Below are 23815 nucleotides of genomic sequence, written 5' to 3'. Positions count from 1 at the left end.
CCTTTCTTACCAGAGGGTCTGTTCCGGCTGGAAGAGAGGAGGATGAAGGCTTCTGCTGTTTCCAGCTTCAGGACGGTGAGTGCTCAATACAGCCCCTAGTAGTGACATATTGGCATGACAACATTATACATAGAAGGAGAAATTCCTAAGAAAATCTCCCTTACCTTATCCTTGCAGCAGGGTTTTATCAGAGATAAAAAAAAAAAAAAAATCTTCACCCTTCACGCTAGGCTCCAAGACCTTTTAGGAAACCTTCAGGAACCGGGGAACCTCGGGTTACCCACAATCCTGGACCTGCGACAGCACCCTGCCAGTGAAAACATTATGGCCTTACTACCAAAAAGTACTGGATCGCAGGGCCCAGCTCTCAAAGAGAAGCGTTCACAAGCAAAACCTTGTTTCTTTGGACACGAGGCACGGGTACCATTCATTTAGCCCAGGAAAATACATCAGAACAGATCCGATCAGCATGGATAGCCCTCATCAAGGATTACTACCCGTGGAGCTCAGCACAGCACATCTTTACTCGTGACCAACAGAAATGAGGCCCAAACTCCATGATCTCCAACACTTTGGACATATATAGCCAATCCACAGAGTCAATTGAGACCACTACTCTCGAATTGCCAGACCTAGGTTGGATTTTCAAATGGGTGAAAAGCCTTCTCAGGTTTGTGTCGGTCGACTTACCCGGCATAAAGCCGGTTTGATCGATGTTGACAACGGAAGGGAGCACATTAGCTAATCTAAGGGCCAGTATTTTTGTTAAAATCTTTAAGTCCATGTTCAATAGAGCTATTGGTCTGTACGATGTGCACACCATTGGGTTTTTCCCTGGTTTCAATAGGAGGATCATATAGGCCTCCAACATGGAGTTCGGAAGGGTATTGTGCTTACGACAGTATTCTAGAAGCAAATTAATTCTGGGAACTAGTATTTCCACATTAGCTTTGTAAAAATCAGCAGGTAGGCCGTCCAGGCCAGGGGCTTTGTTTGGGGGAAACGTGAATATTGCTTTCTGAATTTCTTTAATTGTGATTTTAGTTTACAATATGTTCCTGTCGTTTTCCGATAATTTTGGTATTGGAAGTGCCCTAACAGGGAGTCCAGAACTGTAGGGTCATAAGAAGGGATAGGGGAGTAAAGATGGGAGTAATATTTAATGAACTACTGCACAATACCCCCGGGCTCGTTGACCAACCCACCCCGCTGGTCTCTAATAACTGGAATGCAGGTGAGCGGGTGATAGTCAGCCACCAGCATTGCCAAGAGTTTCCCATTCTTATCTTCCTCCACAAAGACTGTCTGGGCCGTCTTCGCCATCTCTACATGGGTTTGACCCGTGAAGTGTATGGATAAAGTGTGCCTCGCCTCCATCAGAGCCTCATATGATGCTCCCGTCGGGGAGTCCGCATGTGCTTTTGCTTCCTGTCTCTCTCGTTGCAGCAATAACTCTGTCTCCTCTCCATCTTTTAAACGTGCAGTTTTGATGGCTGAGATATACTCCCCCCGTATCACTGCTTTAAAAGCATCCCATACCATCTGAGGGTCAGCTGTATCCGCATTGGAAGACCAATGTGACTGCATGGCCTCAGATACCTGAGTAAAGACATTAATTTTGTATCCATCCATCCAACCTCCCCCCTCGCACCTGACTCAAATGTCAGGGTAACTGCAAGGGGGGGTTATGGTCAGTTAAACCACCAGCCAGATATGATATCTTTGTCACATAAGATAATAGAAGATTATTGCCAAAAGCTAGATCAATCCTGGCAGAGGACCTGTGGGTGGACGATACATGCAAGTAGCATCTTTCGGTTAGGTGCTTCCAGCGCCACAGCTCTGAGTTCCACCACAGACCTCCAGCCATTCAGATCAGCTGACCCTCCCTGACCGGGAAGTGTCCAAAGCCGCGTCAAGAACAGCGTTGAAATCCCCCCAACCAAACCACTGGGAGATGGGCATATGGTGCAATTTTGGCCAATAAGTTATATAGCACCCTCGCCTGAAAAGGAGGGGGCACATATATATTCACCACTACTATTTGCCTGTGAGATACATCCATGACCACCGCCACAAACCTCCCTCCTAGGTCAGAGAAAACCTGATGGATCGTGCAGGGGATACTTTTACTGATTAAAATAGAAACCCCTCTGGCAAACGTTGAATAGGTTGAGTGCACGGCCCTTTGAATACTTGGTTTACGTAGAGAAAGGACTCTACTGCCATCTAAGTGCGTCTCCTGTAAGAGGATGATGTGTGGCTTAGACAGTTTGAGAAATTGGAATATTGAGGCACGCTTAAGCTTTTGGTTAAGGCCCCGAACATTCCAAGATACGATTCTTATGTCGTCCGCCATTACCCATGTTTGTGTTGAAAGTGATCCAGGATACCATTTGTAACAGGGGCTTATTCACGAGTAAAGTTTGTAACACATTTGCTAGGAAAATCAATATATGTACCCCTAAGTCGAGCTGTGACTCTAGAGAAACCCACCCTTGCTTTTATACCAGAAACAACCCCAACCAGTCTGGTATGCAGCTTATTCCCTAAACCAAAAAAACTGTTAGGGCGAAATCCTGCCACAGTAATCCAAAGTCCGGAAGTTTCTTTGTTGGTTCCTCAGCACTCCACGTGCTCCCAACAGAGATTATTAGAGCCATATACGATAATACTAGAATTGAAAACATGGTGTGTTTAGAGGAGGTGCACCAGGAAAAATGCATCAATTGACAATGGAATTGCCATTAAAGAAGGGCATGACTATGGTCTGCATCATAAAAAGTGGGTTGGAGGGGCCACCTCCTCAGGCACATAACAGGATTGTAACACTAGGTCCATGCATGAGGAGACCAACAGTGATATTAGAAAAGTACAAACTTGATGGGAAAAACTAGGAAGAGGGCCCTAGTTGGCGGCCCCTGGCTGTATCACAGTCCTCTCTCCACCCTTAAAAGTTCAATGTATAATGTAGCGCAGAAACACTCATAACTCAGATCACTGGTTATAAGAAAAATTATGGGAGACAATCCTTTTAATACTCCAACAAAAGACCCTGAAACTAGGGGTATCCAGGTCAGAGTACAGAATACCCACATGTAACACATACCATCTCCATTTGTGTCACCGTAGTTTAAAACGCAGGACCTCAGAGTTCCTTATCCATCCATTCGTTGGCCTCCTCCGGATGCTCAAAAAATGTTACCGACCCCTTGTGTTGTACCCTTAGCTTGCTCGGGTACAGCATGCTGTACTTGACCTCCTTCTCTCTCAGGCACTTTCTGACCTCATTGAAAGATCTTCTTTTCTGTTGCGTGGCTGCAGAAAAGTCTGGAAACAGCACGATCTTTGCGTTGTCATGGCGTTGCTCTTGAAGTCTCTTGGCCTGGGTTAGGATCATGTCTCGGTCACAAAAGTTTAAAAAACGGACCAGGAAGGGCCGTGGGGAAGCTCCTGGGGGCCTGCTGCCAGTAGGGACTCTGTGTGCTCGCTCGACCACGTATGTAGGAGACATCTCCTGCAAGGGCAGTAGTTATTTAAATAGGTGTTCAGCTAATTGTCGCCTTCCGCCCCCTCTGGGAGACCCACCACCCTGATGTTGTTCCCTCTTTAACAGTCCTCAGCATCTATGGCTTTATGCTGCAGGGTCCTGACCTGGTCTCTGAGTTCCACTATCTGGGCACCATGATCATGGAATGTGTCTTCCATGTCAGACACCCACGTCTCCACTGTGGTCAGGCGATCCCGGATCTTGTCCAGATCATGTCTGATTAGGTTGTATTCAGAAGAGAGGTGATCTATATGCTCCATGAGCTCTGCTTTGCTGGCGCCAATTGCATCCAGGATCGGCCGGGTTATGGCCTCAGTGTCCACAGCAGGGGTCTGCTCAAGTACTGAGATGCTCTCCTCTGCCTCCTTAGCCTGTGCCATTTTCACCGCTGCAGGCTTGGCACGCTGAGGCTTCGACGGGAAAGACAAGATGGTGGGGCCAAGTACCGTGTCTTTTGCAGAGCGTGTCTGTGTGTGCTTTAGCCGCCTTCTTGGCAGCTGATGATGGCATTGCTAGCTGCAGCTCACCTTCCCCTTTATGGTGGTGTAATGTGTGGGCGATATAAATGCTCCACAAGGTACGGATGATGGTCTGGAGCAGTGGAGGTGTGGAGGAGAGCTTCTGCCTCGATCACATCTGGCCGGAAGTCCCCATCGCCAATCACTTCAAACAGAAGATTTGATACAATTCGTGAGGAGATCTTTACTGTTCAGATACACTCCACGCATTACACTTCATGCCCGCAGGTACAATCATTACTTCCCTCTTTCAACCCCACCACTATAGATGAGGTTGCTAAACTACTTGCTAACGCCCATCTTACCACCTGCCCTCTGGATCCTGTTCTCTCACAAATGCTATGTTCACCCTCTAGCTTTATTCTACACCCTTTAACCCACATCTTCAATCTCTCCCTCTCTTCTGGCATCTTCTCCAACTCTCTAAAACAAGCACTTGTCAGCCCCATACTTAAAAAGCCCTCACTGGAACCATCCAATCTTAACAACCTACGCCCCATCCCCTCACTCCCCTTTTTATCCAAACTCCTTTAACGTCTGGTCTACAACCGACTGAGTGATCACCTTGCTGACAATAGCCTTCTTGATCCCCTTCAGTCTGGCTTTTGCCCTCAACACTCCACAGAAACTGCTCTGCTAAAACTAACAAACGATCTAGGACACTAGATCTGGACACTATTCTGTACTCCTACTCCTGGACCCCTCTGCTACTTTTGATATGGTTGACCACCCCCTACTCCTCAAAAAACTCCACGCCTTTGGTCTCCATAACTGTACTCTTCGCTGGTTCTTCTCCTACTTATCCAATCGCACCTTTAGCATTACTTATGCCGCGTACACACGATCAAACAAGCGGGTGGAAAAGTCCGGCAAACTCAAGTCCGCCAAACAATCCCCCCGTGTGTAGCCTCCGGCATACTTTTTTGACCCGAAAGTACGGCGGACTTAGAATGTAGTTTTACACTCCAATCTTCCCGCCGGACTCGCATTTCGGCGGACAATCTGGCCGTGTGTATGCCAGTCCGCCGTACTTTTGAAATTAACGGACTTTTCCCGCCCAGAGAAAAGTCCGCTCATTTTGAGCGGGTCTCCAGGTAGGCAGGGCCCGCGAAGGAGACGTCGCTGGCCCCGCCGCCTGGTATGGACTTAAAGGGGAACCCCAACGCCGAAAAAAATCAGCGTGGGGGTCCCCCCAAAGTCCACAACAGACCCTTGTCCGAGCACGCTACCCGGCTGGCCAGGAAAGGAGGGGCGAGCGAGCGCCCCCCTCCTGAGCCGTACCAGGCCGCGTGCCCTCAACATGGGGGGTGCCTTGGGGAAGGGGGGGCCACGCACCCCCCCCACCCCAAAGCACCTTGTCCCCATGTTGATGAGGACAAGGGCCTCTTCCCGACAACCCTGGCCATTGGTTGTCGGGGTCTGCGGGCGGGGGGCTTATCGGAATCCGGGAGCCCCCTTTAATAAGGGGGCCCCCGGATACTGGCCCCCCACCCTATGTGAATGAGTATGGGGTACAATGTACCCCTACCCATTCACCTGTAAAATAAAGTACAAAAAAAAACACAACACACAAGATAAAATAATTTATTGCACAGCTCCGGGGGTCTTCCATCTTTGGAGGTCTTCTCGCCGGACTCCTCCGCTATCTTCTTGTAGCTCTTCTACTAGCGGAGGAGCCCGGCATTCTTCTTTGTCGCCGCGGCCTCTTCTTCCGACTTCGGGGGTCTTGTCCCCCTCTTCGGTTCTTCTGCTGGGCCACCGCGCCTTCTTATAGCTCTTTTACAGGCGGTGGCCCGGTCTTCTGTCGCCGCCTTCCTTTTTTTTCAGCGTTGGGGTTCCCCTTTAAGTCCATACCAGGCGGCGGGCCCCGCCTACCTGGAGACCCGCTCGAAATGAGCGGACTTTCCTCCGCGTGTGTGGGCGAGTCCGTTTATTTCAAAAGTAGGGCGGATAGTACGGCGGACTTAGTACGCCGTATTAGTCCGCTGAAAAAGTGCCGTGTGTGGGCAAGTAGCCCGTTCGGAAAGTCCGACGTACAGTCTGGCGGGAAGTCCGCCAGACTAAGTACGTCGGACAGACGGCTACGTGTGTACGCGGCTTTACAATTCTACCTACTAGTCTCCTCTTCCTTTCTCTGTTGTGGTCCCCCCAAGGTTCTGCTCTCAGATCTCTCCTATTTTCAATCTACATCTCCACCCTGAGTCAGCTGATAGCCTCCCATGTCTTCCAATACCATCTCTATGCTGACGACACTCAAATCTATTTCTTTACCCCTCAGCTCACTCCTTCAGTCTCCTCACGTATCACTAATTTACTGTTGGATATATCAGTCTGGATGTCACACCATTTTTCCTTCCCCACGCGCCTCTTCCTCTGATCGCTCTGTCAAAAAAGATGGCACAACTATAACCCCATGCCCACATGTACAGTGGTGTGAAAAAGTGTTTGCCCTCTTCCTCATTTCCTGTTCCTTTGCATGTTTGTCACACTTAAGTGTTTCGGAACATCAAACCAATTTAAACAATAGTCAAGGACAACACAAGTAAACACAAAATGCAATTTGTAAATGAAGGTGTTTATTATTAAAGGTGAAAAAAAATCCAAACCATCATGGCCCTGTGTGAAAAAGTGATTGCCCCCCTTGTTAAAACATACTATAACTGTGGTTGTCCACACCTGAGTTCAATTTCTCTAGCCACACCCAGGCCTGATTATTGCCACACCTGTTCACAATCAAGGCATCACTTAAATAGGAGCTGCTTGACACAGTAAGGTCCACCAGAAGATCCTTAAAAGCTACACATCATGCCGAGACCCAAAGAAATTCAGGAACAATTGAGAAAGAAAGTAATTGAGATCTATCAGTCTGGAAAGGGTTATAAAGCCATTTCCAAAGCTTTGGGAATCCAGCGAACCACAGTGAGAGCCATTATCCACAAATGGCGAAGATATGGAACAGTGGTGAACCTTCCCAGGAGTGGCCGGCCGCCCAAAATTACCCCAAGAGCGCAGCGACGACTCATCCAAGAGGTCACAAAAGACCCCACAACAACGTCCAAGGAACTGCAGGCCTCACTTGCCTCAGTTAAGGTCAGCGTTCATGCCTCCACCATCAGGAAAAGACTGGGCAAAAATGGCCTGCATGGCAGAGTTCCAAGGAGAAAACCACTGCTGAGCAAAAACAACATCAAAGTTCGTCTCAATTTCTCCACAACACATCTTGATGATCCCCAAGACTTTTGGGACAACATTCTGTGGACCGATGATACAAAAGTGGAACTCTTTGGAAGGTGTGTGTCCAAGTATATCTGGCGTAGAAGGAACACTGCATTTCATAAAAAGAACATTATACCAACAGTAAACTATGGTGGTGGTAGTGTGATGGTCTGGGGCTGTTTTGCTGCTTCAGGACCTGGAAGACTTGCCGTGATAAAAGGAACTATGAATTCTGCTGTCTACCAAGAGATCCTGAAGGAGAATGTCCGACCATCTGTTCGTGTACTCAAGCTGAAACGAACTTGGGTTCTGCAGCAGGACAATGATCCTAAACACACCAGCAAGTCCACCACCGAATGGCTGAAGAAAAACAAAATGAAGACTTTGGAGTGGCCTAGCCAAAGTCCTGACCTGAATCCTATTGAGATGTTGTGGTATGACCTTAAAAAGGCCGTTCATGCTCGAAAACCCTCTAATGTAACTGAATTAGGACAATTCTGCAAAGATGAGTGGGCCAAAATTCCTCCAGGACGCTGTAAAAGCCTCATTGCACGTTATCGCAAACGCTTGGTTGCAGTTGTTGCTGCTAAGGGTGGCCCAACCAGTTATTAGGTTTAGGGGGCAATCACTTTTTCACACAGGGCCATGATGGTTTGGATTTTTTTTCACCTTTAATAATAAACACCTTCATTTACAAATTGCATTTTGTGTTTACTTGTGTTGTCCTTGACTATTGTTTAAATTGGTTTGATGTTCCGAAACACTTAAGTGTGACAAACATGCAAAGGAACAGGAAATGAGGAAGGGGGCAAACACTTTTTCACACCACTGTATGTAACATGCTAAGGTCCTAAGTGTAATCCTGGACTCTGAACTCTCCTTTAAGCCCCACGTCCAATCACTGTCCAAAACTTGCCGCCTCAAACTCCGCAACGTCTCCAAAATATGCCCCTTTCTAACCAATGACACAACAAAGCTCTTAATTCACTCCCTGGTCATCTCTTACCTTGACTACTGAAACTCCATCATTGGATTACCTCTACATAGTCTATCCCCTCTTCAAGCCACCATGAATGCTGCTGCCAGACGCATCCACCTTACCAGTTTTCTGCTACTCCTCTCTGTCAATCCCTCCACTGGCTCCTGCTCACCAAAAGAATTAAGTTCAAAATACTAACAACTACTTACAAAGCCATCCACAACTGCCCCCAGCTACATCACTGACCTAGTCTCTAAATACCAAACTAATCATTCTCTTCGTTCTTATCAAGACCTCCTGCTGTCTAATTCCCACATCACCTCCTCCCATGCTCTACTCCAGGACTTTTCTAGAGCCTCTCCAATCCTATGGAACTCCTTACCCCAATCTGTCCGATTATCTCCAAATCTATTAGCTTTTAGACGATTCATGAAAACCCCCCTCTTCAGAGAAGCCTATTGCTCCCAAACCTAACAACTGTATTTTCATTTTCTCCATCTGATCATCCCCCCACCACTGTTACCTTTTGTTCCACTTGACCCTTTCTTCTAGATTGTAAGCTCTAATGAGCAGGGCCCTCTGATCCCTCCTGCATTGAATTGTATTGTAACTGTTCTGTTTGCCCCATGTCGTTAAGCGCTGTGAAAACTGTTGGCGCTATATAATAATCAAAATCTCATAATACAAACCCTGTTTGTGCTCAGCCGACTCCAATGACATAAAGGGGATAAGGAAAAGAGGAAAGGAAATATACAGCCCACTGTGCAATTATAAAAAGTAAAAATTTATTATATCAAAAATACATAAATGGAATAGCCAATAATAAAAACAGAACCGTGTTAATTCCTTTATGCCTCCAAAAGGGGGGAATTGCAGACATATGAAAGGGGAATGGATGGTCCCTGGGTCAACAGTGGTCTAGAGGAGGTATATGGCATTGAAAGGTACAGTCACAGTATGTATGTGGCATGAAACCCCAGAGATTTGAATGCAAAGCAATGTCCTGTAACCTTCCTCTCACTGTTGCAAACCATAATTTAATATCCAGAGTATGCATGCAAGTTGACAGTCCTGGTCAGGAGAGGACGCCGGTGGTAGTCTCCTGCAGTCGACCATTATGGTGGATGTACACAAACCCCCAACTTCCTACTCGATACTCCAAGTCACCGACAGCAAACTCTCACTACACACTCCAGTAATGAAAAAGCTCGGAATGGACAGATATGTGACACCGGGGGGGCGACAAGATGTGCTGAGGGTTATTAACCTATCAACACATGTATTGACCAAACCCCAGACCAAGCTTTTGGCTAGATGCCCAACTTTCTGCCCGTCTATGCAGGGCTATTTGACAAAATCAAAGCCAATTTTGCGAGAAAACTTATTTTTAAGGTTTTACATGATAGGTAAAGCTTGGCAGTTCCATTTGGACCCTTGGGGGATTGGACTAGCCCAACCAGAAGCAAATATCTTACGCCAATGCCGCATACACACGATCAGACTTTCCGGCGGACCTGAGTCGGTCGGAAAATTTGATTATGTGTGGGCTCCAGAGGATTTCTTCTTCCCAAAAGTCCGGCAGACCTAGAAATAAGACTGTCTTCAAATTTGTCCGCCGTACTCGGCTTTTAGCGGTCAATACATTTGTCTGTGTGCTAGTCCGACAGACTAAAACCGACGCTAAGGCAGCTATTGGCTACTGGCTATGAACTTCCTTATTCTACGTCATCACTTTCGAATAAGTTGGACTTTTGGAGTGATTGTGTGTGGCCAAGTCCATTCGTTTGAAAGTCCGGCGGACCTCTGCTGCAAAGTCTGTCGGATTGTCCACCGGACCAAGTCCGTCGAAAAGTCTGGTCGTGTGTACGTGGCATTAGAGATTGTACAGATCTCCGGGAAGAGGGACATGTGGATGTAGATGAGGATACTGAGGAAGATCCAGCTGAATTCATGAAGAGTCTGGCTTTGGCAAAACAGTGGCTGGTTCGGTTAAGGTTACGAACCTGAGGGATGTAGGCCTATACAATTGCTCTACGACTTTTCCTCCCTTGTCCACAGTCTCTGGTGTAGCCTGCTTTGCGAGAGCAGTTACCAGTGACATCGGAAAACTAAAATGGGAACACTTCCAACAGGATAACCTCACACAGGAGAGATCTGCATTGTAGGCTCTATGTTCCAATGAGGACCTGATTATTAAGGCTGCAGACAAGGGGGGAACTTTATCCTGATGGTTCGGGCTGTGTAAGAAAAAGATGTGTTTTTGGATACTCAATAACAGACTGTGGTACACCCCCATTCACAGCATCAATCAGGCAAGAGACCAAGCTATGTTACTGTCCATACAACCGCACATTCAGCAACGGTCTCATTGACAAAGAGACAGTTCAATACCTCAAAGTAGAGACCCTAGGATTCGTGTGTTCTATGCACTCCACAAGTCAGTGGACGACCCCCCTGGCTGTTATATTATTTCAGGGGTCGGTTCACTCACTGAGACAATTAGTGAATATATAGATAAGATTCTGCAACCATTTTTATGGAGCCAGTTTTCTTATGTAAAAAGACACTTCTCTTACTTACACTGCTACATGACTTGACGCTACCCAGGGGTACTCTCTTGGTCACCTTGGATACAGAGGTTATGTATTCCTCAATCACATATGACAAGGGTTTATAGATCAATAAATTTATTGTGGAACTATTGGACTTTCTCTTGAGGAACAATTTAGATTTGATGGAAAGTGTTTCCACCGGGCGCAGGGCACGGCCATGGGTGTGCCCTGGCCAATGCCAACATTTACCTGGGAGACTAGGAGAGTTGGGTTTTTGATGGAGGGGCGGAGGCGTCAGTGTGCCTGTCTAGGATATTATCTTGGTACAGGTATATTGACGACGTCCTCATCTTATGGTCAGGCACGGACATTGAGCTCAAGATGTTGTGTGACCTTCCTTGATCTCACGATCTCCCTGGATGAGAATGAATATGTAGGAACTAGGCTTTTCAGGAAATCTACTGCAGTGATCAGTTTGTTACATTCAAAGAGCTTTCATCCACAGACTCTGATCATAAATATCCCAGTGGGACAATATCTCAGAGTTTGTTGTAATTGCATGGAGGAAAGGGACTTTGAACAGGGGGCTTGTGTTTTGAGTGAGATTCCACTCTAGAGGCTACAATAAGAAAAGGTTGGCCAAAACCTATAACTGAGCCAAGGATAGTGAGAGAGACACTTTAATCTTCAAACTCAGAGAGGAACAAGCAATAAAGTCAGGTCCTGTTAGCCTCAGCTTACATTATATTCAGAAGGCCATAGTAGTGTTAAACAAATTTGTTCAGCACATTGGCATCTTCTGAGGGAAGATTCTTCAGTCCAGAAATGTATCTTCAGTGAACCTCGATTGGTATACAGGAGGGCTCATTATTGAACGACCTCCTAGTACACAGCAATATCTCTTGGAAGCCCCCTCTCACACAAGACGTGTGGGCATGACACGTTGTGGCAGCTGTGACATCATTGAGGGTGACACTCTCCAACTTCCCACAGCCAGGGCCCTGAGTTGTAGACAGAGGGCTAGTTGTGACACTATGGGGGTCATTTATGTCATCACATGCTCCTGTAATTCCTTTTACATAGTCAAGACCATCCGACCTGTGTGTAAGCACTTTCAGGAGCATTTGTATGAGATTGAGACTTACCCCTTGAAGGCCCCTAATGAAAGGCATGAAGTTGTCCCCCCAGGATAATGGGGGGGGGATTTTGATCAACTGGTACTCCAACATGAAACCCAATGTATTTGGGAATTGGAGGCTACTAAGGCCCCTGGCCTGAATGACAGTATCAGTTTTCAGCCATTTTTGAAACATTAAATCAAAGTAATTTTTTCCTCCTTTTAAAAAATAAATTATTTTATTTTTATTCTTCCTCTCAGCCCACTGTGCTTCATATAATTTTGGTTTAGGTATATTGTTCTTAGCAATAACAAATAGTACATTTTGGTATTTAGCTATTCGGTCCGACCTTGCTTGAATTGCATGTGGACACTCCAGGAATAGATTACAGATGCTTCCTCTTGTGGAGATCAATGAGATTGTGACATATATTTGTGCCTGGACTGTCCACAATACTCAGTGTCTACTTCCTGGTGTGCAACATGATACAGTCCTACCAGCTGTTGAAACACTTCTGGGTTTACCCAGAAGTGGTGACATGATGATACACCCGGAAGTGATGACGTGATTTACGTAGACGCTGCACACCAGGAGACATGTGAGGTTTGCTATTTAACCACTTGCAGACCGGACCATTTTGCTGGTCAAAGACCAGACCACTTTTTGCGATTCGGCACTGCGTCGCTTTAACTGACAATTGCGCGGTCGTGCGACGTGGCTCCCAAACAAAATTTACGTCCTTTTTTCCCACAAATAGAGCTTTCTTTTGGTGGTATTTGATCACCCCTGCGGTTTTTATTTTTTGCGCTATAAACAAAAATAGAGCGACAATTTTGAAAAAAACGCATTATTTTAAAATTTTTGTTATAATAAATATCCCCCAAAAATATATAAAAAAACATTTTTTCCCTCAGTTTAGGCCGATACGTATTCTTCTACATATTTTTGGTAAAAAAAATTGCAATAAGCGATTATTGATTGGTTTGGGCAAAAGTTATAGCGTTTACAAAATAGGGATAGTTTTATAGCATTTTTATTAATAATTTTTTATTATTTTTTTTTTTTACTAGTAATGGCGGCGATCAGCGATTTTTATTGTGACTGCGACATTGTGGGGGACCCATTGGCCTTTTTTGACACATTTTTGGGACCATTGTCATTTATACAGTAATCACTGCTATATAAATGCAGTGATTCCTGTGTAAATGACACTGGCAGTGAATGGGTTAACCAGTGGGTGGCAGTGTAGGGGTTAAGTGTTCCTAGGGGTGTGTTACTAACTGTGGAGGGGTTGGGCTTTCATTTAGTGAACACTGATCTCTGCTCCAATCACATGGAGCAGAGATCAGCGTCACTAGTTGCTAGGCAGAATGGAGAAATGTTGTGTACACAGCATTTCCTCCATTCGGCCGCTCCGTGAGACGATCGCGGGGATGCCCGCGGCGATCGAGTCTGCGGGTCCCGCGACCGGACTCACGGGGGTCCCGACCAGCGCGGTGGGTTTTTGTGCACAGACGGGACCACACTGCCTCTGACGCAGCCGGCGTTGACTGGCGAAACCGGTTAGGCTCGCCTTTTCCTTGTCCACCTTGCCTCTGAGACTGGAGGATATGAACATTTGCTCATGCTTAACGGGCCTCATTGGAAATCGACAATGGCACTGAAGATTTGTCTTTCCATCACCACCTGAGAAGTTTGCATTTAATCTATTACTACTTTAGACTATATGCTTTGATCCATGTATGTCTCCCAAGGACCAGGACTGTCAACTTGCATGCATACTCTGGATATCAAATTATGGTTTGCAACAGTTAGAGGGAGGTTACAGGACATGGTTTTGCATTCAAATCTCTGGCGTTTCATGCAACATACATACTGTGATTGTACCTTTCAATTCCATATACATCCTCTACACCACTGTTGACCCAGGGTGCCGTCCCTTCCTCTTTCATATCTCAGCAATTCCCCCCTTTTGGATACAAGGAATTAATAACACGTACCACAATATGCCAGCGTGCCTCTTTGCCAGCATTCAGGTCTGATCTTCCTAGGATCCATTTCCCGTCAACTTAGCTCCGCATCCTATTCACATGCAGGCAATTTATTATTGCTGCTCAGGATTGAAGATATTGTACTTTCACATTCTTCACTATATATATATATATATATATATATATATATATATATATAACTGTCACTGGATAGGGGCAAGAATGGTGGACGTTTTTATCACACATTGTGAATGTTTCAGTTTTTTTATTGGCTCTTCCATTTATGCGTTTTTGATATAATAAATTTAGACTTTTTGTACTTGCACAGTGGGCTGTGTATTTCCTTTCCTCGTTTCCTTATCCCCTTTATGTCACCGGAGTTGGTTGAGCCCAAACAGTGTTTTTATTATGAGTTTTTGGCTTTAGGATTTCCATTCAAACCAGGAGTCCCAACGTAAGGCTCAACTTCGGGTTCCTGGATATTTTACAAGGCTGTTATTGCCATTCCGCTTGTGAGTATATACTATTATTTTACATCTTTTAATAGAGTGTTGTAGATAATGCACTAGGGGTTTGTGCCCTTTTTATTTGTTTGTAGAATTTGAAGATTCCCAAGTTTTAAAAGGGCAGTATCATCTAAATCATCCAGTGACTACTTTGACTTGAAGAATTTTGTTCAGCTCTTCTGGGAGTTCTTAGCGGTAATAGTGTCAAGTTATTTATTATTTAGACCTATATCACTCAAGAATGGAACAACATTCCTCTGCAAAAACTCCAGCAACTGGTGTCCTTATGTTCCCAGATGTTTACAGTGTTGTTTAAAGAAGGAGGTGATGCTACACCGTGGTAGCATCACCTCTTGGCCTTATCCCAACTTTTTTGAGATGCCAATTTCAAAATGACTTTTTATTAAAAATGGTCACTTTTTTCAGTTTAAACAGTTGAGGTTTTCTATTGTTAATAAAATATGAATTTGAGATTTGCAAATTATTGCATTCTGTTTTTATGTATATGGGTACTGCAGGGCAGAGAGAACCAAGTTGGGATCCCAAGGAAGCACGGGGTAGGGAAGGGATTGACAATTATCAGTAAGGCCAATTATTACGGGCTGATATCGCATTTGTCGAAACATCGGTATCGGTCACAAACTAGACTGATATCACCGATATTGATCTCTGCAGGCCACGGCCATCTTTTTGGTACTCAAAAGCTCAGACGTCATTACGACTCCATGCACTGGGCTGAAAGTTCTGAGTCTAACAGGCCACCCTCTCCTTCTCCTTGACACTCGGCCGGACATGCCAGCCAGCCATCCAGCCGCCAGCTACCCACCTACAGTAAGGCTGCTTTCACACTGGGGCGAGAGCAGCGTCGGCGGTAAAGCGCCGCTATTTTTAGCGGCGCTTTACCGTCGTTTTAGCGGCGGTGTGCGGGCGCTAGCGGGGTGGTTTTAACCCCCGCTAGCGGCCGAAAAGGGGTTAAACCCGCCCGCAAAGCACCGCTGCAGCGGCGCTTTGCCGGCGGTATTGCCGCGGTGTCCCATTGATTTCAATGGGTAGCAGCGGTATAGGAGCGGTGAATACACCGCTCCTTCACCGCTGCAAAGATGCGGCTGGCAGGACTTTTTTCACCGTCCTGCCAGCGCATCGCTCCAGTGTGAAAGCCCTCCGGCTTTCACACTGGAGTTAAAGGGGCCGGTTTTTTTCAGGCGTTACACAGGCGCTATTTATAGCGCTGTAACGCCTGAATACCGCCCCAGTGTGAAAGCAGCCTAACATGCCAGGCCACTGAGGTCAGCCAGCTAGCAGCCACCCACCCACAGCAATGTGCCAGCCAGCAGCCAACCACCTACAGCTGGGTGTCAGCCAGCAGCCACCCACCCACAGCAAAGTGTCAGCCAGCAGCCACCCACCCACAGCAATGTGTCAGCCAGTAGCCACCCACTCACAGCAAGGTGCCAGCCAGCATCAACAGCAAGGTGCCAGCTAGCAAGCCCACCCACAGCGGGGTTCCAGTCAGCCACCCACAGCAGGGTACCAGCCAGCAAGCCACCCACAGCAGGGTGCCAGGCCAGCAGCACCCACAGAAAGGTGCCTGCCATTTTTAACCTTACTTTTTCAAATTCCAATGCAGATGGATGCAGAGAGAAAAAGTAAAAAAAGTGTAGTCTAGGACTATTTCTCATCTCAACGATCTCCAGGAAAAGCAGCAGTGTGCAACACATGCACAATGTGAGCATGAGATCAACTGCAAAAACCATAAATGCGTCAAAAACTTTTGGCCCATGTAAGAGTTCATCATGTTGATTTATATAATGAAGCACAGAGAAAAACTGAATCACAAAGTGAAATCCCACAATCCCACCAAACAACAATAAAAGATATGTTTCAGAAAAAAGCTAAGTGGCTAAGTTCGGATGGAAGATCCCAACAGCTGGACAAAGCAATCACAGAGATGATGGTTACGGATAACCAGCCATTTACAATGGTGTCTGACTGGATTTCAGCAGTTGATGTCCATAGCTGAGCTAAGGTACCGACTGAAGTGTGAAAAGTATTATCGAACCGAAATGCTAGAAAAGATTCACCAAAAGGTAGTTGAGAAAGTAAAGGCTATGCTGCAACCAGAGAATGCTGGCAACTCTCATTCACGACTGACTGCTGGTCAGGACTAACAAGAGTCACTAATGAGTCTTACATGCCACTTCATTGACAGTGGATGGACAATAAGGCAATTGGTGATGAATAGAAAGTTTATGCATGGATCTCACACTGGGGAATACATTATAGAAATGTTTCTAGGCATGAGTCAAGACGGGGGAATAAACAAAGACCGAGAGATGCTTCTGCTTCGTAACAGCGGCACAAACATGGTGAAAGGAATGAGGCTTGCTGAAGTGTTCGACTTCAGTTGCATGGCACATACCCTGCAACTTGTGGTAAATGTCAAGCCAGAGAACTTTGATAGATAAAATTGGCATGCTGAAGAGGTGCACAGCCCATTTCCACCATTCAGTCCTTGACAAGCAGCAACTGCAGTGCATTCAGGCAGACCTTGGCCTACCCAAAAACAGCCCAATTCAGGCTGTTCCAACATGTTGGAATTCAACACTTCACATGCTGCATACCGATCTCCCAGCATCTATTCAGGCTAACATGGAGGATATAATTGTCCTACTGCTGATCAATGGGTCATTGTAGCCAATGCCATTGAGACCCTCCTCCCCATAGAGGAAGTGACACTAAAGGTGGGTCATAACGACTCATCTGTGTCATCTGTCATCCCATGTACGAGAGTGCTGAAGATGCTTCTTCAAGAGAACGAAGGACCCAACACACGTGGCTTGGAAACATTCAGGCAGGTCATGAGGGACAGCCACTCCAAATGCTTTGATAAGCACAAAGAGGATAAAACTGTTGTGCTGGCATGTCTTTTGGATCCTCGATACAAGATGATTCTCTTCTGATGATATATTGGCCAAGGCAAAACAATGGCTGACAGAAGATCAACACAAGCTACTGGAGGTTCCTGCATGTTACTAATCTGTAAGAGCAGGTTCTCCATTGTGGTCAAATTGATGCCATGTTCAGCGTGTTATTGGGACCTCATGTGGAGGATTCTTTTAAAAGGGGCATCAATAATCAGCCTGGATGATGAACTTTATCTCTATATGAAGGAACCAGTAATTGACAGAAGAAGGGGTGAATGCTCTACAGTGGTGGAAAGAAAATGAGTCGCGCTACAACAGCCTCTCATGCTAGAAGATACCTCTCTGCTTCTCCTTCATCTGTACCAAGTGAGTGTGTTTTCAGTTAAGTAGCAGCAATTTATGAAAAAAAACAGAAACTGTTTAACAGTTGAACATGCTGAAATGTTATGCTTTTTGCACTATAATATTGTTCTATTTAACTGGGAGTATTGAAGAAAGTGTAATGTCAGTGTGCCTGTCTATTGTCTAGCTAGCTTCTTGCACTGCAGTATTGATTTAAATGTAATAAGTGCAGTGCAATGCACTAGTAACAGTAATAATTTTTCTATGTTTAGGGAAGCCATTTAAGAAGTTATTGTTTTTCAAGCACTTTATTTTTCCCAGTTGTTTACTTTTAGACCTCGTTCATCACACCATGGTGCACTACAGAGATATCAGTTTTGAAATCAGTGTGTGTTTTTCTCCCATCAGTTTTCATGTGAAGAACGAGCCCTTAATGTTTAATTTTAGTAAACATTAACATGTTCAGTTTATACCAGATTTGTGCATAAAATTGGTGTTATTTTTGAAAAGTATAAGGCTTCATGCACACGAGACGCAGATGCAAACGCTGCTGGACACATGTTGAAACCGGCGTTTAGAAACTCGCGTTTTGCCGGGATTTTTACCGCGATTTAGCGGCGTTTTACCACGTTTGCGTCTAGAAGCGTTTAGTTAAGCTAACATCATAGACCCTCCCCAGCTCAAAAAAACAGTATTATTAACTATTTCAGCAATTTTGTGAGACCAGAGTGAGTAGCAGCAGCTGTGAGAGCTGCAGTGTACTTGTATTTAGCGTGTCACTTGCCACGGCACCTGCCACAAGTTGTGGATTGTCCACTTGCCACGTCACTTGCCACGTCATCTGCCACAAGTTGTGGATTGTCCAACTGCCACGTCACCTGCCACAAGTGGATTGTCCACTTGCCACGTGACTTGCCACATCACCTGCCACGTCACTTGCCACGTCACCTGCCACAAGTTTTGGATTGTCCACTTGCCACAAGTTGGGGATTGTCCACTTGCCACATCACCTGCCACGTCACCTGCCACAAGTTGTGGATTGTCCACTTGCCACGTCACTTGCCACATCACATGCCACGTCACTTGCCACGAGATGTGGATTGTCCACTTTCCACGTCATCTGCCATGCCACCTGCCACAAGCTGTGGATTGTCCACTTGCCACGTCACCAGCCACATCACCTGCCACAAGTTGTGGATTGTCCACTTGCCACGTCCCTTGCCACGTCCCCTGCCACGTCACCTGCCACAAGTGGATTGTCCACTTGCCACATCACTTGCCACATCACCTGCCACAAGTTGTGGATTGTCCACTTGCCACGTCACCTGACACAAGTTGTGGATTGTCCACTCACCACGTCACTTGCCACATCCCCTGCCACAAGTGGATTGTCCACTTGCCACGTCACTTGCCACGTCCCCTGCCACAAGTGGATTGTCCACTTGCCACGTCACCTGCCACAAGTTATGGATTGTCCACTTGCCACGTCACATGCCAGTCACCTGCCACAAGTTGTTGATTTTCCACTTGCCACGTCACCTGCCAGGTCACTTGCCGCGTCACCTGCCAGGTCACTTGCCACGTCACCTGCCACAAGTTGTGGATTGTCCACTTTCCACGTCACTTGCCACTTCACCTGCCACGTCACTTGCCACAAGTTGTGGATTGTCCACTTGCCACATCACTTGCCACCTGCCATGTCACTTGCCACAAGTTGTGGATTGTCCACTTGCCACGTCACTTGCCACCTGCCATGTCACTTGCCACAAGTTGTGGATTGTCCACTTGCAATTGCAATTGTTTAAAATATTTTTCTAATGGTTTTTCATCATTTGCAATCATTTTTGAGATTTTTAATGTAAAAAAAAAGGTCACCTTTAAAAACGCAAACGTGGCTAAACGCGGTAGCGGCGTTTTGCCGCGTTTTACAGCGTTTTGCGTCTGAAACGTGGAAATTTTTGCTTCTGAATGCATTTTTTTGCTTCTGGAAAAACGAGATTAAACGCAACTGCATAAAAACGGAAAAAAACGAGACTGTGTGCATGGACACATAGGATAACATTGAATGAGTTCAGGGGCAGTTGAAAAAACTGTCCAACTGCATCTGAACGCGCGTTTAACTGCGTCTCGTGTGCATGAGGCCTAAATGTACAAAATATCTGCAAATAATATCGGCTATCAGCAGGAAAGGTGGCTGAAATATCAGTATCATATCGGCACCAAAATAAAATATTGGTCGGTCCCCATTGTAAGGGGTACTTGATACGAGATACAGCTGGGAGAGCAAATGCATAGGTCTTTGAAAAAATAGACAAGGCCAAAACCTGACCTTTCAGAATAAGAATAACTGACTCAGACTCTTATCTCTTAAGACCTGGGCTTCAACAGCCATGTCATCAGAGCCAGAGACTGGGAAGCAAGATGGAATAGAGGGCCCCCTGACCCCTAGATTCGTCCTGTTGGGAGGAGGCCAGGGGTCATCTGCTAGAGTATGTCTTTTTAGCAGATTCTTTTGGGCCAGTTTGGTGCAATGAGAAAGATCACATTGAAGATGTCTAGGTGAAAGGTCCATTCCTCCTCTTAATGCACGTGGTGGAGGCCGAGGTACTCGCTTTTCCAGTTGTCCACTACTGGAATGTAGACCAAGGAAATTGCTGGGCAGTGATAGCCCAACTACTGCCATATAAACTGATGGACTCGGAGGCCTTTCGAAAATTTGTGGCCATTGGAACACCACAATGGAAGGTCTCAGGAAGGAAGTATTTCTCGTAGAAGGGCATCCCAGAGCCATATGGCCATGTTCAGCGGCAAGTGAATGTATCTCTGGCACACAGTTAAACTGAGGCTCTGCAAGAGTCTGACATCACAACCACGATCTGCTGAACATGGGTGTAATGTCCTGTAGGCTCCAGGGAAAAAAATGCACATTTTCTACCTGCAAAAATATGTGCATTATTCTTTAAGGCTGGGTTGGAGATCCACCAAGTGGAGGGATTACTTGGGACTACCTTAGCTGGATAGGAGCATGGGTAGGTATGAAGAAGGAGTATGCTTATTCCAGGCTGACCAGATGTGCTGGAAAGGTCTTAAATGAAATGCGTAGATGGTACAGCTTGAGAGGAGGCTGCCATGAGGCCTATGACTCTCATGGAGACTCTCATTATGGGATGTCTCTCTGACCTAAATTCTCAAGTGTGAGCTCTAAGAGAGAATTTTCATTTCTGAAAGAAAGACCTTTGCTTGGGATGTATCCAGGATCAGAGCCAAGTATTCCAGGTGCAGAGAAGGCTAGAGAGCAGATTTTTGAAAAGTGATCACCCAGCTGAAATCCTGGAGCAACCTCAAAGATCAAACGCTACAGTACTGTTGGGTTATACCACCACGATTTTATTTTTTTAGCACAGTGCCTTAAACACAATGTAATTCCTATGCAGCTAATATATCTTTTCTCAACAGTTACTAGGTGGAAGACAGACCTGCACTGAGCCACAAACCTACTTCTATTGGTTGATCTACAAACCTCTGCTTTTAAAATAATAAAAATATGGCAGCACACACTTGTAAAACTGTAAAATCCATTAAAAGAATTACATTGTTTTGTAAAAAATTTAAAAAGTCATATAAAAACTACTTCAAGGTAAACACTGCAATAATACCATAAAATAAGCTCTAAAATGAGAATGAGAAATGAGAATTTGATTTTAATAGGAGAGTATAGGCACATGAAACAGGTCAATGACTGAAACAAGTGATTTAGAGAAGAGCCTGCCATCGGTATCAACTGGGGCTTTCACTAGTCCTTTGGGCCTCAAACTTTATAGATAATGCTCAGTAGTAAACTTGGATAGCAGGTCTTTAATTCAATTAGAGGTAGGAGTGCCTGGTAATCCCACACTCCCTATTCAAACTAGACACCCTACATGGCTCAAAGAATGGGTATGTTTGCCCTGCAGGAAAGAAGAACGTATATAGACATTCACTCATTGTATGGAAGTTTCAACTGGGCCTCATATATAGGAAGCACAAAATAAAAGTATATCATTCTGTTTATTCTCCACTACAGTAGGCACTATACATAACTAAACTTAAAGGTACATCAGCCAAATCCTTCTAAAGCCAATTGTATTAAAACTATGAAAATAAACTTAACATTCTCTAATGATATTCAAAAATGTAGGATCTGAAAAATACCCACTTCCTTTTCCTTGGATAGCTATCACTTGAATCTAAAAAAGAAAAAGCAGAAAAAGAAAGTTGCATTTCAAGCCCAGATTATTAAATATAAAATAATGATAATTGAAATTATGATATGAAAAAGGAACTAAAGCGTATAGTCAACACATTAGATAATATTGTGCACATTCTACACAACACAACACACAAAACTGGTGGGTTTTCATAATACATATTCACAACAGCTTTGAGAGAAAGTTTGGAATGTAATAAAACAGCAGTGATGGGTTGAGAAGATGAGGAAACATTCATAAATACCCTTTTGCTTATCCATTAAATAATAGCTGCACTCTCACTAAAATGTATTCATTGACAGTTTCCCCATTAAAATTTACTGAACTTGAACCCTGTTTCCAGGAATGTTACCTTGATCTGTGTTTACATCCTGTTTTGATGTCAACAAGCTGCTACTGGCCACCACTAGGATGTGCTGTTAGGACTGCATACAATACTGCTGAAAACACTTGTCATCTTTAAAGATATCATAATCCTTCCTACCTGTACCTTGTGTGTTTACCCCTGCTCAAGATGCAAATGAATTGATCATGTAATTTTATTATATTTCATGATGTCATTTGTTTTCCTGTATCTACACAGGTTTAAGTAGAGTAAATCTTCACATTCTTAAGTCAGAAATGTGTTTCTGTTCAAACATGAGGCACGTGGGTATGGCAAAGCATAGGTTAACGTGTGACCTCTGTCTGTAGTACTAACATTTCCTATGATGAAACAATTAACATGCTGGAAGAGTGCATCATCACATGAGTATTACACATGAAACCAGGCGACATGCACTGGACGCTGTGTGACTTGGAACAAAAAATACGATTTTTATAACAGCTTACCTGTAAAATTATTTTCTTCTGGAGTACATCACGGCACACAGAGCCATAGTAATTACTATGTGGGTTATAGTCCACCTTCAGGTGCTGGACACTGGCACACCCTAAACAGGAAGTTGCATCCCTATATAACCCCTCTCATCTCAGTTTTGTAGCAAAGCAATACACAAGTATACTAGAAAGGGTGCGGGACCTCTGTGTCCCGTGATGTACTAAAAAAAAAAAAAAAAAAAAAAAGTCGCTAAACTTTTTTTTTATATAAAAAAAACCTATCATGGCTGAGGAAAAAATATATTTTTAGCAAAATAAACAGGGGCTGCAGTGTTGAAAACAGTTGCAATTTGTAGAGATGAGCAGGCTTTCTAGAGCTTGAGGGAGACCCTTTAGACTCTTTTTTATGGGGGTGTTTCAACCCCCACCTTAGTCCAATGTCTGACCTTAGTCCAATGCACAAAGCAGAGGTACTACCAGAAGAAATCAAATCCACTGCTTGAGCAATAGTTCAGCCACTGCCGCTGCTATTAATGCTCAGCCTGATGCAAATAGTGAATGTGTCAAATAGGAAATGCCTGTGTCACCAAAACCCCTTTGATGCTCCTCTTTGCTCTTATGTCTCTCCAACAATTTTGCAGCCAGCAAAAATAGATTTTTTTTTTGTTTTTTTTTTTTTAAAACAACCCCCCCCCCCGCGTTGGAGGATGCCAACGCTGCGCTAAGCCCCACCTCCACCATCGCATCGCCTTTTAATTCTCCCTTATACTCAGCCTCATGAAGAGGGGAAGCATTCAGCCCAGGTGGAGGTGTCTGGAGGAAGTAGAACCCCTCCAAACTTACTGGAGGTCTGTCTGCTAGCCGAAGGAAAAAAGTCTGCTGCTTCTGTGACACAGCTTGATCTCTGAGCAAAGCATGAGAAGGTACATGCTCCATACAGCCCCCAGTGGTGACACTTAGGCATGACAATGTTTACCTTAACCCTTTCCCGCCGAGCGTACGCACATCTGCGTACTCGGCTTCCGAGGGTTATACCGGGATGATGCCCGCACC

At 45.1% G+C, this 23815-nt stretch overlaps 1 protein-coding gene across 1 annotated transcript in view; it reads right to left on the bottom strand.

Moving 5' to 3' along the window:
• USE1 (unconventional SNARE in the ER 1) overlaps positions 1-23815 on the bottom strand; it is a 252794-nt gene that overhangs the window by 5697 nt on the left and 223282 nt on the right. The window contains exon 6 of the mRNA XM_077475531.1: positions 21892-21922. Within this exon, the coding sequence (XP_077331657.1) occupies positions 21892-21922 (31 nt within the window). The remainder of the gene's footprint in view (positions 1-21891; positions 21923-23815) is intronic.

The sequence above is a fragment of the Lithobates pipiens genome, unplaced genomic scaffold (genome assembly GCF_037356315.1).
Source record: "Lithobates pipiens isolate NorthernLeopardFrog02 unplaced genomic scaffold, aLitPip1_a1.2 Scaffold_13, whole genome shotgun sequence".
Taxonomy (NCBI): domain Eukaryota; kingdom Metazoa; phylum Chordata; class Amphibia; order Anura; family Ranidae; genus Lithobates; species Lithobates pipiens.
Note: the sequence above shows the minus strand (reverse complement) of the source record. Positions and strands in the feature narration are given on the sequence as shown.